Below are 19,638 nucleotides of genomic sequence, written 5' to 3' on the forward strand. Positions count from 1 at the left end.
TTTATTACCATACACATGCATATACAACATCTTGATGTCGACAAAAGGCTTGACTTATGTATGCCGACACTTGCGAGCACAAATGTCGTCTGAAAATAGGCAAGTGGGTTCGGTCCACTTGTGTATGCCGACATCTGCGAGCACAAATGTTGTCTGAAAAATTGGCAAGTGAGTTCTTTGTTCGGAGTACCATTTTGTACTATTTAATTCCAATTTTAAAATTAAGTTCTAGATAAATGCTTGTCGGAAGATTATATAGACTGATTTTATTATCCATATAAACGTCATGATAAATGCTATTAATTAATTCTTCATCTCCTATATATACCTAGGTTGAGCAGGAGATTTTACATAGAAAATCTACAACATTCTACTTTCCAGAAACCCTGCTCATCTTCCTTCTCAAATCTCTGTGTTGTAAACTTGTTCTATTTCGCTGAGTTTAACTGTTTGAGTGCTCAAACATTAAATCGTAGTTTGTTTATTATCCTGGAAAAACTAGACTACAACACTCGTAGCACCAAATGGAGACAACAAATAAGATTTTAAGGAAAGAGTGTTTCGCTCAACTCGAACTAACCCAACCTTTAATTTCGTCCTTTGTTTGTATTTTTTGGTAATTATTATTTCCGTAGTAATATTTCCTAACATATATTGGAGTATGATGGGGCCATGGGACCCCGAGATCCATTTTATTGAAGAAGTCTTGGCCCAAGTGGGGTGTCCATCTTTATTAATGAGGTGTTGACCCAATAAGAACAATGAAAATCTATTGAACTATGGAAAGAAGGAAGCATAGACTAAAATAAGCTAAGGAGGTGTTATCACCAGGGGTATCAAACCCCCAACCTCCACTGAGCATCTCACACCCCAACCCAACAAACCAGATCTATTTCTTGTGTATTAGAGGGCAAGAAGTTCCAATTATGCATGAGAAGTGCGTTATAAGCAAAGTAGTGGGAGGCACAACATGTGTACCAATAATGAAGATTAGTCGATGTTGTACACTTGTCAAACATACGAAAGGTCTTCGGCACTATATAATGCATCATTGCCTCCGCTTTAAAGGCATTTCTTGGTCCTGACAATGCTTCATAGTCAAGTGGTATGAGTTCCTAACTTCTAACAGGAACACTGGGGTCTGATTCCCCATGACTATATTATTATTTCACTCAAATACATTTTTTTTACTACTTAGTTTTTAATAATACTTTTATGCAGTTTTGTTTTCATTAATAATAAGTTATAGAGAAATTATAAAAACATGTTTCACCCACTGGATTTCTTACCATTTGGATTGGATAGAAAGATTATTTTATATTTATATTTTAAAAATTCTTATAGTAATCGGATATTTATTGTCTTAACTTGTATTTCTTCAATAATTAATTGAATTTTTTTTTATAATAACAAATTGGTCTAAGTAGCCCCAAATCCCATATTAGTATTGTGAGTAGTGTGGTTACACCACTCATCTTTGACCTTTTTGGTTGCTATTAACAATTTAACAGTCTATTAACTTATGTTAATATCAAGTTTTATTTTCATTTAATTTCCATATGCATAGCAGCATAGGGAAGAGAGTGTTTTCAGTATTATTATTGTTAGTAAGTTTACAATGATCAATGGATACGTTAAACAGACTCATGGGAAGAGGCGGACTCACTTGATCATTGACCCTCCCCCCCCCCCCCCCCCTCCCCCTCCAACACATATCACTACTAGAAATTATGGAATTTCTGATCACCTGAAAGTGATCTTAAATCAAGTCGAAAGCCTTGTTCCGACCACTTTTGGTATCCGGAGAAACCTTTATTGCTATTTCCGACCACTTTTTGCTTTAAGATTACTTTTAGGTGGTCGGAAATTCTATAATTTCCAGTAGTATATATATATATATATATATATATATATATATATATATATATATATATATATATATATATGAAATTATCAATTCCTTTTAAATATATAATACCATAATAGTTCAAACTATATTTTCATAAATTGGATTACACTTGTGAATTAAAGTATATATTAAAATAATCCACATCTGAAATTAAAAAAATAAATAAAATTATACTGCTACTTATGAACCTTAAATTATTATTAATCAAATCATAATAAAATATAAGTTGGAAATATGAAAAAATAAATAAATAAAAAAAAATTATGGAGTTGATGGAGTGCGTGGATGAAGCTGGAGAGAATTTGGTTATAAAAAGAAACTCAGCAATTGATGAACATAGCAGATGTTTAATTATATTATTGATAGTACAATAAACATGCATGGAGTTTTTCATGAAATCCATGTACAAACATTTATTATTATATTGGGGCATGCATGCAGGTTTTACAACATCCACTTCAACCCAATCTCGTTGGATCCGAACTAGCCAATCACCGGAGTTCTTATAACAACGTTGCTACAGTCAACGAAAACACGAACTCGGTTAAACCCATAATCCCTGGTTACGGGGCAGTCTTGGAAAACCACCACAACATATAATTCATCGTTTTCTTTCTCAATCGTAGATTTTGCCTAAAATGCGTCCACTCCCACTAGCTCCGGCCAGCTCCTCTTACCTTCAAAAACAGGCCGGGATATGATGGTGTTAGTAACAACCAAATTCATCGAAGTTGCAGTGATATATATGAAGATATATAAATTATTATTTTCTGAGAAATTGCATAATTTTAATATATACCGTCGGTGATGCGCGACATCTTCTTGGAGGTTGGGTTGTTCTTTGTAGTTAACTTTGCCTCTCTTTGTGCTTGGTTTCAATGGTAGGGATCGGAATGAATAGGTTATAGGTATTTATACAAGTTTTCTCATATCTAGCAATTGTTTTTTGTTGACGGGGAACTCGTGGACACTATTAATTTGAAATTGTGCATTGAGTAAATCCAACCCATATGTAATAACTTGCAAACCACAAATGAGAGATAAACTGCACTAAGAAGTTGTTTAGTAATTTTTCATCAAAAAAGTAATTGCAAGGAATGCTTTATTAATTTGGAGATTTTTTTTCTTGAAAATTATAAACATGTTTAGTATTACTCACAAAACGTAATAAATAAGATTTAAGGAAAATTTATTTCAAATATTTGGCTCATTTAAAATTTTCTAGAATTAAAAAAAAAAAATTCTCCAAATATATCATTGCTATATGCAAATAACAAAATATTTCAATGAGTTGCAAAGTTATCTTTCATGGTTTCTTTTTATATTCCCTCCCCCCCACCCCACCCCCACTACACAATCAACGGAAGGATAGGAATGGAGCATTATATTATTTATGATATGATATTAGTTTTCATGACGCGAAAAAGAGCAGTGAAATAAATTCAGAGAAAATTATATTTTTGGTCCTGTGATTATATGGGTTTTGTTAATTTCAGTACTTGACTTTAAAAACTAACTTTTTAGTCCTGTGACTATGCAATTTTTAACACATTTGGTCCACCCGGCCAAATCACCGACCAAATGTTGCCGAAAAGTTATAAAATCATTTTAATTTGTTTAATTCGAGGGTAATATGGTCATTTCAAGTTCTTCTTTTTCTTCCATTCTCCTTCATACTTCTTCTTTCTTTTTTGCCGTCAACGCCCACAACAGCAATATGAGATTACTTCCTCACACATTTTCTTAGGCCCAATTCCGTTAAGAAGAGCTGGGAAATACTAAACATATTGCTTGTAGTTTTTGCTATTCTTTGTGGTGTTTTTGCACGGAGAAATGGTGACGTTTCCGCCGCCGACAGCGCAGGAGTTTCTGCGGTTGAATATTCTGGTCGGAAAGTGTATGATTCCGGCACCGCCACCTCCACCTCTGCTGCCGCCGCCAAGTGTAAGCTTCTGATCGGAAAGTGTTCAATAATTTATTCAGAACACTAGGCAAAGTAGCAGTTTAAAGAATTTATTAAAAATAGGGAGCATAACTTCAACTCATCCTCCCCCACCTCTTTCAATTCTCAATTCTATATTAAAAAGTGGAAACAACAAAAGGCGACATTTGGCTGGTGAGGAAGCATAATTTAACGTAGCAGTAGATCGTTAATTTAACATAGCAGTAGATCGGTCGCCCTCTGACATTCCGACACCCTTGCCAAACATAGTAGATAATTTCTAGGCGGAAAGAACTTCACACTTTGGGCGGTTTTGCCATCGACGATAATTACGAAACGTCACGTAGCATTTGATTGGTGGCGTACCACCGGCCTTGAGAGAGCTGAACGTCCTCAAGTTCTCGGCAAAGAACTCTGGGATTTTCCCGGCAACCAGAAGTGCGTGGCGAACTGTCTTCTCCGGCATTGGCACAAAGTTCTCGGCAAAGAAGGAAGAAGAAGTCTTCTCCGGCGCTGGCGCAAATTTCTCGGCAAAGAAGGAAGAAGAAGTATGAAGGAGAACGGAAGAAAAAGAACTTTGAAATGACCATATTGCTCTCGGATTAAACTAATTAAAATAATTTTACAACTTTCCGGCGACATTTGGCCGGTGATTTCGCCGAGTGGATTAAATGTGTTAAAAATTGCATAGTCACGGGATTAAAGTGTTAGTTTTTAAAGTCAAATACTGAAATTAACAATACCCTATAGTCACAGGACCAAAAGTGTAATTTTCTCAATAAATTCATAAAATTTTCATATTATTAGCTGCTTGAGAAAAAGAAGGTGGTTATTCTCACTAATTTCAATGCAATACAATGTATTCATTGTTGAATTGATTGAAACTTTAATTATCTAGTTAAAAGTATATACCAAGCATGAAAATAAATCTTCACCTTTTAAATTATTAAGAATGAAATTTTTTTAACTTTTTTTGTGGATAGATGATGATGAGAAAAACTTGCAATCACTATATGATATTGTATTAGGTAAATTTTATTTTAGTGTAAAAATTAGGTAAATTTTACACTGAGTAAAATTTTTAACTTTGACTAGCTAGTTATGATGTCAAAATTTTGACCATAAATCCCTTCCTATGAAAAGAAGTTGTAAAAACTTTAATTTCTTGATTATTATACCGCCTCAAAGGCTATACTTTTTGTTAGCTTATTAGGGCATCTCTAATGCATAAATATTAGGCGAGAAAGATGTAATTGTTGGTTGAAATTAATGGTTCATATTATTTTGATTTTAATATTTTTTTCTCTCTATTTTACCCTAAATTATATCATTTACTTTTCATAAATACCCCTCCATTCCGTTAGTGTAACTTTAGTAACGGAATATTCCGTTAACCATTTATTATTGTTAACTTACTCATTGATTTTTTATAAGAAAGATCTTAAGTTTGAACCCTATCCCAATCAAAATTGACATAATTGTTAAACATATACTTGAATATGTTAGAGCACAGCGTATTAAAAAATACAAAATAAAATTTAACATGAACTTTGGTCAATTAATTAGAATCACGCATTGGGTATTGATAAAACGGTACACCTAATTTACACTATATATTCAACATAGATGAGAAACTATGTCTATTATCATTGTCTTTTGGGGGAAGAAGGATTTGATTATGTTTTTGAAGGTGCACTGTGCCAAGACACTAAAATTGTGGTGGAAACTATTTCAAATCAAGAATTCATTTATGGCGGAAGTGGCAACAAAAGGAAGCATGGATCACGCCAATTAATAGAGTTTTGTGTTGCGAAAACTATGTTTGGGTACTATTCAGTGAGGGTGCTCCCTTCTAAAACTGTTATAACACTAGTTAATTCAACATTTTTGTCACAGGTTATAGTAATACATTTTTGAAATATTTACTTTTATGAAAAATTTGATAATCTTACATTGATATACGCCATGATATACCAAATGATACTTTGATAAATTCTGAAAAACTAATTTAGAAATGTACATTGGACATTGGATTATTCGCGCAATGCACGTGTGGTAACTAATTATAATTCTAAAGTTAAAATTATTAATCATAGAAACGTAAATAAAATACTCAGTAATAAATTATGTATAGGAGTTTTAAAGAGTATGGTCTACTAAAAAGGGATGAAACGAGAGAATGATTAGAGAGAAAATAAGAAAAGCAAGATAATGTAAAAATTATGACTTCACAAAAGATAAAGGGAGAGATGTTATGGATGCCCTTAGCATTATCATTTCACTTCACTAGCCGATCGAGTACCAATAATTTCTCCCCACAAATGTCATTTTCCTACTGACAACTTGCCAATGAAAATTTCCCACGAGTTTTTTTATGCCAACATAGTTGTTGATTGAGATTTAAAAGAATATAAATATTCGCCAAAAATGCCATCACATTACTGCATGCAAGACAAATATTCATATATAGACAATAATAAATTAAAGAATATGATAAAAACATAATAAAAGGTTATGTTAACAAAATCATTATTTTCATAAATGAGATGTAATGCAATATCTAACTCGTTTAAGCTACAACATATATAATGGCAATACATAAAGTGACAACAATTGGGAATTATCAATTTATGACAATAACGAGATTCAATCAAAACAAAAAATATGACTAAAAAAATTGAGTGTAATTTGATTTTGGTTAAATGGGTCATAACTAACATCTCAACAATGCTATATTTATACGATATTGTGTTCTAATGCCCATCCAATTTAATTAGAATTTAGTTTCATACAAAGGGAAAAGTGTTAAATTGGCCCCCTAAGTCGACCAGATAGTGTAATTGGGTCCTCTAACTAAAAAAAGCTTCATTCAGACCCCCCTAAACCTATAAAATTGTTCAATTAAGTTCAAAGTGACTTGTTTAACAGGTTAAGTCTTCACATTATTGACATGTGTCATTTTAAAATATTATTTATTTATTTATTTATTTTAAAAATTATTTATTTATTAAAATATATATTATATATAAAAATAAAATTTAAAAAAAACAAACAAACAAACAAAAACAAAGCTGTTTTTTTTTTTTTTTTTGAAAACGCATAAAGCTATTTAGGTGGCTGTGTCTTTCTTTCTTTTTTTTTTTTTTTTTTTTTTATAATTTATTTCGTTTTATTTTATTTTTTTATAATATAGATTTTAATAAATAAATAAATAAAGTTTTTATAAAAAAAAAAAAAAACAAAAAAAAAAATTTAAAATGACGTGTGTCAACAATGTGAAGATTTAACCTATTAAACAAGTCATTTTGTACTTAATTGAACAATTTTACAGATTTAGGGGATCTGAATGAAACTTTTTTTTAGTTAGGAGACCCAATTGCACTATCCGGTCGACTTAGAGGGCCAATTTGACACTTTGTATATATAACACCTGATACAAATCTGGAAGCTAGAATTTTTTATTAGAAAATTTTCAAACGTTAGAAACTTAAAATCATTTGAAGATCAACTAGAAATTAAAACTTCTATAAATGCACATCTATTTTTTGATCATGCACAATTATAGTAGGCGCTAGGTACTAGTCGAGCGGTAGAGCAGCGCCTAGGCGCCGCATAAGCGGCTATCTAAGGGGACCAAAATTTTATTAGGGGACCAAAATGTTATGGTTAGGTTTGGCCAGCTCCTCCACAAATTTAATCCGCTAGGGACGGAGTGTGAGGGTCCCCAAGACAAGAATTTTACTTTTAATGGACAAGTTTTGGCCAAACACAAGAAGCCGTCACCTAACTTTTAACAATTTTGAATAAATTTTATGGTTAGCCTTTGATGTAATGTGGCAGTAGGGGTATATCGAGATGACAGTTCTCTTTAAACTCTCCACAAATCCATCGAATAAATTAGTCTATTTATATAATATTTTAATGTGATACATTTTAACATAAAAAGCATATTAATTAATAGTCCGTATAATTTTCTTTTACCATATCCACAATACTCAGATGCAATAAGATACTGCACAGTTGGTTGTATCAAATATTATTAGCACTTGCATTAATAATACTCGATACAACTTGATATATCATATTTAATTATATTTGATATTATTAATACTGAATTAAGTTTCAGTGCGGGTGCATGTTTAATTTCCTGTACGGTTGTGCGGTGAGTAATGCATAACCGCACGGAAAGCCCCCTCCCGCACTTGATCCCTTCCCTATTAATACCAGTGATAAAAAAAAATCATTAATTTAATTTAATCTTTTAAAAATTTCCTTTATATCTTTTCTCAAAAGATTGAATCTCCAATTTTAAAAATCTACACCCTAACCTAATAGAGCATGTGAAATTCTAATAATTAGTATGTCGTTAGAATCCATAAAAATTGTCTTAATTGATTCAAACAAAGGAAAATTAAAGCTATTAATGATGAATTTATATTGGCACGCAAAAAGCCAGGCTAAAATCCCATTGGGTGAGTGGAAATCTTAGGATAATAACAGAGAATTGGTCCCTGCCGGGTTTAAGAAAAATCTAGAATACTCCCTATTAGAGTTGTAATAGTGTACAAATCACACAAGAGAAGGGAACACCATAATAATTCTAATTATCTTATCTCATTTTTTTCCGAGTTTTATTTGTAATACTATAGATATTTTATTGGCAAATATTATAAATATCGGATTATGATCGATTTATTGTTTTGTTAATTAATTTTTTATTTGATTTTTTTTTTGAAATACTCATGATTTTTTATAAGATAGTATTCATTTTATAATTTCTCAGTCATTTAGTCCAAAGAATCTAAAGACCCCACCACCAGGATTCGATCTTTTTTTTTTTTTTTTTTTTTTTTTTTCTTTGAGGAAACCATTGTGGATGCATTTGTAGATAACATGAAACTGAGTCTGGTGGGATAGCATCCCAGTACATAGGCAAATCGAAATTGAAAGCATCGGAAGCTAAAGTATGCGCTAAATAATTCTGCGATCTTAATATATCACAATATGTCATATAATGTAAAAAAAAAAAAAATTAACCCCTAGAATAACTCTTAGGGTGTGTTTGGTTCTCGCACATGGAAATGAGAATCGGAATGGGAATCAAATACTTGGTAAGGGTAATGGGTTTTGGTGAAAGTATTTAGCATGTTTGGTAGTATGATGAAATTGGAATGATTACCAATATATATTGTTGTTTGGTTATGTATGATCATATAATGGGAATACATATTTTAAAAGTACAAGAATAAAAAATCAAGACAATTTATTCTAATATAAAGACATCCAAAGCACCAATATGAAAAAAAAAAAAAAAACAAAACAAAAATCTAAAAGCACTAATCCAAACTTAAAAATCAAATTACCAGGAGGGAGAATAATGGAATAAAACCTTATATTTATTAGGGATTGAGTTTTCTAATTAAGGGGTACGGTTAATCTAATCCGATCTTATAGTAGTGTTATAGAAACCTGTCAACCAAATAATAACAATGGCCATTAGTACGTGAATATATAAACAAGAAGCATCCAAGATATCCATCTCCCACAGAGTTATATGAATATTTGAATGATGAACAATGGGAGAGATTTGTAGCTAGTCACACTACGGAGGAGTTCAAGGTATTTTTAATTAATTGATTATGTTAGTAAAAATGTGTAATTGTTATGCATGTATTAATAATATATTTTGATTCAATATGAAAAAAGTAAAAAGGCAAGGGAAAAACAATTGCTCAATGAACATCCACATCATTTAGGGAATGTTGGATATGCAGGGAAAAGGCCAGGGTGGCTTATATCTGATCCCTTATCTTCTCAGTCCTCATGTGCCTCTATTAGCTCGGCCCTTACATCAAATGATCGTAGTCTTGATTGGGTTCGAGCACGATCGAAGAAAGGGGATGATGGAAATTTTTATATTCCCAACGAAAAAACAGTGAGCGTGGTTGAGAAAATTGTAAGTATTGACTTTTTGAGAATATTTTGGTTATAAATAATATTAAAATGTTATTTAGTTTAATGTAGTTTTATTATATACTGAAATAGGTTGAAAAGGTCAAAGAACTAGGTCAGGGGTCATTTCAAACAAGTAGACAACATGATGTATTGTCTACCGTTCTTTATAAGAAGTGAGATCTCTCTGGTTATGTTAGAGGTGTTGGCAGTTACCTTAATGTAAGGAAAGTTTTTGGCAAACCAGAGAAGGCTCGGGAAAGAGTGAGTGGAGTGGTATCGGTGGATGACATTAGAGAGATTATCAAGAAAGATGTGTACTCAGATATTGCCGAGAAAGTTAGGCTGGACATTACTAAACAAGTAAGACAAGATACACTGCTAGAGGTGCAACCTGAGATTGATATGCTGAAATATCAACTTAGTCTTGTGATAAAAAGCATGCCACAACAGTTCCCCCAACAATTTTCTAATGATTTTAGGAGTTCAGCGGTGGGTACACCTCAGAGCGTCCATATGCCTACTGAACCACTACTTAGTACCCGTAGTAGTTGTCATTCAGTTGATTCATATCCATTTGGCATGCTTCAGGTAATATTTCTTATTTTATAATATGAAATATTTTATTTCAATATTTACAATAACACTTTTTTTTTTTTTTTGTTATAAAATAGAGTCCAATTCCATGTCGTTTAGCCGTATTATTTGACATTGGAGATTCAACTACGGAGGTTGTTGCAAGCGGGACACTTTATCCTAGTGGACCTGACACTATGGTGCATAGTCAACCATTACTACCGCTTCATGTAAAAGTTTCGGTTGATATGCTTCTTCCAAGTGCAACAACAACACTTAGCATACCTGTACCAACAAGTTTTCATACAACATTGGCAGAAATTGTTGGATCATTTGCACAATGGCCTTTACATTTAGTCAATATTGAAGAGGTAATTATTTGTTATTGTTTTATAATTGTATTAAAAATTTTTGTTTTTAATCTTTACATTTCTCTTTGTAGGAAGAAATAATCAAAAATTCAGCAATTAAGAAAAATAAAGGCAAAAAACAAAGCGAGGAACAATGTGACATGTCTGCTACTGGCGCACGACATCCTTTTATTGATGATGATGGCTTGCAACCCTTGGGAAAAAGTGGCAAGCGATTACATAATTTGATAAGAAGAATGCCTTTAGACTTGGATTATTTTGAGTTGGGGTTGGATTATGATATCTTTCACCATACAAATATGAGTAACATATTTGTGATGATTGAAGATATTAAAGACTTATTCACGATGGATTGGCTTGATGTGTCTATTATTCAAGTCTTTATAGTGTAAGTTTATATGTTTCATTAATTCAAAAATTTATTGTGTTTTCAAATAACTTATTTTAGGATATGTAATTTCAGGTATGCTCATCAGCTATGCAAGGACTTTGAAGTCAACTCAATTGGGTTTATGTGTCCAACGCAATTTGCGAAAGGAAATGTTGACTTAAATGAGGATGCTGTTACAACATACATTGGGAATACCATGGTTACGCTGAAAGACAAGACATTTATCTTAGCACCATACCATCAAGCGTAAGAAAATATATATATATATATATTTTTATAAATTCATATAGTATCATTTGAATTATTTTAAATTAAAATTATAATTTACAAGTTTAAAAACTGTAGGAATCATTGGTTACTACTCGTGCGTCATGCAAGTTCAAGAATCGTATACGTATTAGATCCATTGAATTGTAGGCGCAAAATTGAAGTCAAACAAGCCGTGAATATGTAAGTAAAACTATTAAAATGTTATGTACTTCAAATTATGTCTTTTTCATAAGTTTAGTATTATTTTATTGGCAATTAAGTTATTTCTATATATATACATTAATGATAGGGCTTTTCGAACCTCTGCAATTCAACGAGGGCAAAGGATTATGGGTAATGCTAATTGGAAATATGTGAAGGTATAAAAAAATATGATTGTTTACTATAAAAATTTTACTTAGTTATATTTCAATTAACTAATACATACATATATCTATATATATACATGTGTACGTGGTTTTCTTTTAGTGTCCTCAACAACCCGGTAGTGATGAATATGGATACTACGTTATGAGGTTCATTTATGATATATGCACAAAATTTCATAACTACACTTCGTTGGATGAGGTGAGTACAAAGTGATACAATTTAAATATTTTTAATTATTATAATATTTTATAGTATATTTTTTTTTGAAAGATATTTTATAGTATATATACTCATTGTTTTTTTTTTTAATTATCCAAAATTTTGTAGGCATATCAAGACACAAATGCTTATTCTAAGGATGAAATAGATGAGATACGAAGGTTATGGATAGACTATTTTGTAAATGAGTGCATATAAATGTTTATTAGGTGCACTAGATGGAATTACATTGTATATATTATGATATATTAATGTTGGATTATTATTTTGTGTTAGACAATTATGATGTTGGATGATTATATTGTGTTAGACAATTATGTATGTTGGATTATATATATTGTGTTGAATGGTTTGAACCATATAAATGTTGTTTCATATAAATGTTGTTTGGTAGTGGAATTTTCTGTTGGAGCAAAGATTAGTACAGGATACTATTGAATTAAAATAAATATTAAAAAAAATATTACAGTATGGGCGTCTTTACCTGCCAGGAAAAGACGCGTATAGTCCACTTTACGCGACTACCAAGTAAAGACGCGTAAAGTTGCCAACTTTTAGTGTCTGCGCCATACGCGTCTTTAAGTTTAAAGACGCGTATTCTCAAATAGTAAAGACGCCTGTGGCTCTTTTTGTACTAGTAAATTTGATTCTCATTCCTGATAGCTAAAACCATGAACTAAACACACTCTTATTTTGATATTTATAAGTATAATAATAAGTAGTTACATCAAAAATTTTATGATAAAGAATTAAATATCTATAAATCATAGAATTATGCTAAGTGAGTGGAACATGATTTACATACCTAAATGTCATGAATTCAATTATTGTCAACACTCTTTTGAATGAACTTGTCATGTGCCATATTCTTACTGCGATTTACCTTGTGTAGTATCTACGTCCATACAGTTGTTGCAAATGTAATCAACAACACAACAACAATGTTAACAAAAGCTGGGCCATATTCTTATCATCTTTTTGTGTGAATGGTAATAATTAAAATGCAGAAATGGTCCAGGGTTATGAAAAGGAGATGAAATAATTAAATAGAGTACACAAAATTAAAAGAATATATACTCCACAATAACAGCTAATTGAATAATTTTACATATATAATGAAATGATCAGTATTATAGTTATTGAGACAGTGAGTATATAATCTATAACTATATTAATAAAAAAAAAATTCATGATAAGATTAGAACCCATGACGATTAAGCTAAGGATGCCCGCTGGTCTAATTTCAAATTGACCCTCTAAGTCAAGTGGATAGTGCAATTGGGTCCCCTAAGTGAAAAAAGCTCCATTTAAGTCCCCTAAACCTGTAAAATTGTTCAATTAAGTCTAATATGACTTGTTTAACAGGTTAAATCGATATAGTGTTGACACGTGTCTTTCTTATTTTATTTTTTAAAATAAATACTTTTTATTTATTAAAAATATTATTTTTTATTAATTAATTAAAATAATAATAATAATACTTTAAATTTTTTTAAAAAAAAAAAAACAGCACCGGTTGTCCGCGCCGGACAGCCGGTGGTTGTCTTCTTTCTTCACGGACAGCCGTGGCAGAACGGAAGACGGCCAGACGTCCATAGCCGCTTTCCTTAAGATGACTGTGAAGAAGGAAGACAGCCACTAACTGTCTAGTGCAGACAGTCGGTGGCTGTTTTTTTTTTTTTTCAATTTTTAATTATTATTATTATTTTAATTAATTAATTTATAATAAATAATATTTTTAATTTTTAATAAATAAAAAATATTTGTTTTAAAAAATAAAATAAGAAGGACACGTGTCAACACCATATCGATTTAACCTGATAAACAAGTCATATTGGACTTAATTGAACAATTTTACCGGTTTAGGGGACTTAAATGGAGCTTTTTTCACTTAGGGGACCCAATTGCACTATCCACTTGTCTTAGGGGGCCAATTTGACACTTTTTCCAAATATCTATAGTACTACAAATAGAACTCGGCAAAAATGAGATGCCACTAAAAAAACATAGATCATATAATAACGTATATTGTCAAATAAAACTAAAATATAATTAAAATGATGCGATGTCATTTTATTTCATGGTCCACGCTGCCACATGAACTATGATCCACAGTTAAATTTGCTTAAACACCATTGAATAATGGCGATAGATTTTTTTCCAAAAAAAAAAAAAGAAGATATAAGATAATTAGAAGTATAGTTAAATAGGTTGATGCCTATATTCCAAATTACATAAAAACAATGAAATATTTATCAATCATCAACTCTAATAGGGAGTATCTAGATTTTTCTTAAACCCGGCAGGTACAAATTTTTTGTTATTATCTTCTGATTTCCACTCACCCAATGGAAATTTAGCCAGGCTTTTTGCGTGCCAATATATTAATTCATCATTAATAGCTTTTCCTTTGTTTGAATCAATGAAGACAATTTTTCTGGAGTCTAACGATATACTAATTATCAAAATGCCACATGCATTGTTGGGTTGAGGTGTGGACCTTTAAAAATGGAGATTCAATTTTTTGGTAGAAAGAAAATTTTTAATAAATTAAATTAATGATTTTTCTATCACTGGAATTAATAATATCAAATATAATTAACTATGATATATCAAGTTGTATAAAGTATTATTAATACGAGTGCTAATAATACTTGATACAACCAACTATGGAGTATCTTATTGTAATGGTCAGGAAATATATGTGCATTTATAGAAGTTTTTAAGTTTTTAATGTTTGAAAATTTTCTAATAAATCTAACTTTCGAATTCTTATCAGGTGTTATATATATATATATATATATATATATATATATATATATATATATAATATTATATTCACTTTTATAACATGGTGGATATGTCAGTAAAAAATAAGGTTATTTGGTTGTTGGGGTAAAAGTAGCTTGGAAAGTAAAGTCTAACATCTTGTCATTGAAATATGACATTGACTGGTACACAATTTAAAAAAAAAAAAAAAAATTAGACCTTTACTAATAGTTATAACTTTTGGCTTAATGATAAATGTGTGATTATGATATTTGGCTAGGCCACAGCGTGAGGATTTTATCCGGGGACCATTTCTGTGACATTATCCTCTATTTTCCATGCATTTATGTGTCGATATTAAATATGTGGTTATCATAGATAGACTTTCTACACACAAAATCATTAAACTGATAAATGAATTTAATTAATTAATTACTACTTCCTTTGTATCTGATGCAATTGATGAGACGTGATAGAAATTATTTATAATTTTAATTTTTATATTATTAGTTTAATATTTATTAGGCGGGGCATAGAGGACCTAGTCAAATATCTTGCTATCCAAACATGGCATTGATTGCTACACAAGCTTATGAAAATAAAGTTGCAATTTTAGTACTAATTATAGTTTTTAGCATAGTGATAAATATTTGAATATAACAATTGGTATCAGAGTAAGTCGGTATGTTGTCCAACTCAGGCTACTAGCAGAAGACATAATTGTAAGAACTTGATCCTAACAATATATTAGTGTATAAAATTTATATATTTAAAAGGAATACTATACTTCTTATATTACTCATCATGAACTAAAATTACACGATGAGAGAAAGTCACAACCACTTTCGATGGTGGGAAATTGCACTTTTAGTTCACGAGTTATATAGCAAGTGTAGTTTTCTCTTATTAGTATGGAGTTTTAATAGTACCCCTAATTAGTTAGTACTCACTAAGGAGGCTTGTTTACTTGTTCTTCTAACAAGTGTTGTCATTTTGGACTAGATCATAATCTAAACAACACTAATATAGAAATGGTAAAATTATAATTTTGTTATAAATTACAAAGTAATCTCATGCGAATCTTGTGAAATTGTACGCTTAAAACAGTATAAGGAAGAAGAGAGAATGAGAGAAGAAGAGCAGAGATTGAAGTCATTGAACTCATGAACTCCATTATAATTTTGTTATAAATTACAAAGTAACCTCATGGGAATCTTGTGAAATTGTACGCTTAAAACAGTATAAGGAAGAAGAGAGCTGAGAATGAGAGAAGAAGAGCAAAGATTGAAGTCATTGAACTCATGAACTCCATAACACATTTTATTAACTAACCATGTTTATATATATATATATATATATATATATACACACACACACATACCGTCATAAGAAAATCGTATCTGAAGAGGGATGAGAAAACTAGGATAATGGTCTCAAATAGATATATTTATAACAACTTTTAGCATTTTTTTCTTCATTATTATATTACTTATTAATTATAACTTAAAAGAGAGAAGGTCATTTTATCTATTTATCCCATATTTTCACAATTTAATACCCTCTTAATTAATACAAGCTAGAACAATAATTATACTCCAGATCACACTTGTGAATCGAAGTTTTAAAAACATATGAAACCCAAGAATTATAGTCTTATAAGCTGGTCTTGTACTCTTGTATATCTTTTATTATTAATCAAATCATAATAAACTATAATTAAGTTGGAAATCTAAAAAATTAAATTACGGAATTGATTGAGCATGGATGTGGAGATTGGTTTTATTTAATCACTGATATTAATACGAGTACAACAGGACATAGAAGGAGTAGATAAACTAATATCCACTCTTATTTCAAGGACAATACACATACAAGGAGTAGATCAGATAAGCTAATATCCACTCTTATTTTAAGGAAATTAAAGACAATACACATACTAGATGGCTAGGTTGCACGCATGCCCCATGCCATGCCATGCCATGCATGATTATTTCCCATTTTCAACGTAACTGGCGAATTGATCTGATGCACAGCTCCATCTAACCAATCGAAGGAGTCCTTTTGACAACGTTGTTACAGTCCACAGAAAGCCAAACTCGGCCGCAATCAAAATTTAAGATTATCGGGCATCCTGGGTAAACGACTATTGCAGTGACATTAGGATTTTCTTTCTCGATTATGGCTTTGGCTACCTGTGCTTGTTCTCCTACAAGCTCTGGCCAAGAATCCTTACCTTCTGTACGTATATAATAAAGGTAGCAATATTAATCAAAGAACAAATCATACTCAACTAACACATCTCCATCTGGACTGTAATTAATACATATATAGATAATATATACAAGTGGGAATACCTTGACAAATAGACGACATCCTCGGAGTAGTATCAACTTCAATTCGCTCCTTTCTTTCTTTCTTTCTGGGATAGATGGATTCTTAGGTGAGACCTAGCAAGGGTATTTATAAAGGTTTCAAGGTGCCAATGACCAATTCACTAAACAGGTATGGTGGACCCTGATCCATGGTAAAACAATTGATGAGAATTCGGCCATAGGGTTCGAATCCCACTAAAAACATGTATGGAAAAAAGACTCGAGGATGATGAAAAGTCTGAAATCTGAATTATTGAACCACTTGTGCGTACATGAAAACTAAAATTCACTGCTGGAAATTATAAAATTTCCGACCACCTGAAAATGATCTTAAATCAAGTTGAAGGCAAAAAGTGGTCGGAAATAGCAATAAAGATTTTTCTAGATACCAAAAGTGGTCGGAACAAGACTTTTGACTTGATTTAATATCACTTTTAGGTGGTGGAAAATTTCATAATTTTTAGTAGTGATTTGATCGATGGATTAATTATGTGACACACGGTTTATCTCCGTACTGGCGGATTCCTGTGGACTTAGTACTGGGATCACTTAAATTTAAAAAAAGAAAAAAAAAAATTCGGCCATGCTTTTTTCGTGCCAATAAAATTGTGTGGGTCAGTGATAGAGATTGATGCTACGTACGTGCGATATGAAGATATCATTTATTATATTCGTATTTTAATTTTAAACTTTACTCATCAATAATAGCAATTCCTTGGACAATTTTCTTGAGACTATCTATATAATGTAATGACAAAAGTGCCGAAATAATTTTATGCATCACTAAGAATGAAATTAAGAAATTTTTTACGGAATTGTCATTATTTTTACTGCTCCTTGTCACCTCTGGTCTATTTTGAACTTTAACCTAGTTGGGCCAAGTTTAGTTTGCTCTGATCTATGGATAGTTATGCTGTGGGCTCGTGCCCAGCGTGCTTCATGGGCATGGATAACGGTGCCGTCAGGCACCATTATCTTCCCTTCTTTTTTTATTTTTATTTTTTTTTTAAATTTAATTTCAGACCGCTTCGTTATAGGAGCATATATTCACAGCTTTGTGTTCATAATTTCATAACTGTACATTCATAATTCCATAACTGTACATTCATAATTCTATAACTGTACATTCATAATTCCGTAACTGTACATTCATAATTCAATAACTGTAAATTCATAATTTTCGAAGCTCTATGTTCATAATTGTAAGTTCATAATGTCAGAGTTCTATGTTCATAATTTCATAACTGTACATTCATAATTCCATAACTGTACATTCATAATTCCATAACTGTACATTCATAATTCCATACTGTATATTCATAATTTCATACCGAACATTCATAATTTTCGAAGCTCTATGTTCATAATTGTAAGTTCATAATTCCATAACTATACATTCATAATTCTATAACTGTACATTCATAATGTCATAACTGTATATTCATAATTTCATAACGAATATGCCGTTAACGCCGTTAACGGCGTTTCGAACAAATTTTTTTTTTTTTAGTTAAAACAGTGTCGTTTTCACGGAAAACGACACCGTTTTAGCACCGTGCGCATAGCATAATTTGCCCTGATCTATGGCTCATTAACTCAATTCCAATCATTCCTAGCTAGTGATATGTGTTATATCTAATTTAAAAATATAATAAGTCTCAATTTAGGATCTATTCCTAATTTATATTCATTTTTTTGTTAACTTTTTTTTTTTTTTTTAATATGCTATAAGAATATGTACCTATAAATAAATTGAAAGTAGCTAGATAATAGATTAACTACATACAAATAATTTATTAACTATAAACACATAATATTTTAGATGCATATACATAATATATATGTTAATCATAGTAGACACATAATCTGTTCACTGAAGGTAAATAATAAATTAACTGCATGTATCAATGATCTGAATCTAGTTTTGGACCAAACTTCATAATGCAGAGTAGATGATGTGAGCTTAATTGTACATGTTTCTAGTGTTAGTGTGAATCTATTTGTTGGGTTTAAGTTCATGAAATGTTACTTTAAATGCATATTCCCTTGTTTTCTCATTTAGATATGGTTTTACACTAGATTTGAATGTTTTACGGTGTTTGTTAGTGTTTTGGAACCATTGCAGACCAATTGCAAAAGCAAGGAAAATTCTAGGACAAATTTGGAGTCAAAATAAAGTTGGAGTGCTGAAACAGAAGATTCGACGCGTCGAACTAGTCTTGTAGCCGAGCCGCCGTTCGAGATCAGAAGACTCGACGCGTCGAGAAGGGTTCTCGACGTGTCGAGACGTCCAGCCGGGGTGTGCCGAAATACGATGGCAAACTTGACGCGTCGAGTGATGTCTCAACGTGTCGAGACGTCGAGTGGGCTAGGCGAGACTTTTGAATGTTTTTGTGCCGAAGTTTCCTATTTTGTCAAATTGGAAATATTCTCAATTATAATGGCATAAGAAATTTGGTTTTTTTTTTTTATTTTATTTTAAAAGGACTATGATATTC

General features: G+C 31.3%; 1 protein-coding gene and 1 long non-coding RNA gene across 2 annotated transcripts; both read left to right on the forward strand.

Annotated features, from left to right (window-relative positions):
• The first annotated feature begins 10,244 nt into the window (after positions 1-10,244).
• On the forward strand, positions 10,245-12,197 carry LOC109185773. Its single transcript, XM_019335723.1, has 8 exons — positions 10,245-10,394; positions 10,478-10,750; positions 10,822-11,138; positions 11,214-11,387; positions 11,487-11,591; positions 11,701-11,770; positions 11,880-11,978; positions 12,108-12,197. The coding sequence occupies exons 1-8, from the start codon at positions 10,245-10,247 to the stop codon at positions 12,195-12,197; spliced, it is 1,278 nt and encodes a 425-aa protein (XP_019191268.1).
• LOC109185859 lies at positions 11,901-12,270 on the forward strand. The gene is made up of 2 exons (XR_002055061.1): positions 11,901-11,978; positions 12,108-12,270. It is a non-coding gene; the product is annotated as an uncharacterized LOC109185859 (long non-coding RNA).
• The last annotated feature ends 7,368 nt before the right edge of the window (positions 12,271-19,638 follow it).

The sequence above is a fragment of the Ipomoea nil genome, unplaced genomic scaffold, assembly GCF_001879475.1.
Source record: "Ipomoea nil cultivar Tokyo-kokei standard unplaced genomic scaffold, Asagao_1.1 scaffold1361, whole genome shotgun sequence".
NCBI classification, from domain to species: domain Eukaryota; kingdom Viridiplantae; phylum Streptophyta; class Magnoliopsida; order Solanales; family Convolvulaceae; genus Ipomoea; species Ipomoea nil.

What these genes read in the sequence shown, in the direction of transcription:
- LOC109185773 (XM_019335723.1), top strand. Translation starts at nt 10,245, where the DNA reads ATGCCACAACAGTTCCCCCAACAATTTTCTAATGATTTTAGGAGTTCA. An exon ending in ATTTAGTCAATATTGAAGAG is followed by an intron (nt 10,751 to 10,821) that starts GTAATTATTTGT and finishes TTCTCTTTGTAG; the next exon opens with GAAGAAATAATCAAAAATTC. An exon ending in ACTACACTTCGTTGGATGAG is followed by an intron (nt 11,979 to 12,107) that starts GTGAGTACAAAG and finishes AAAATTTTGTAG; the next exon opens with GCATATCAAGACACAAATGC.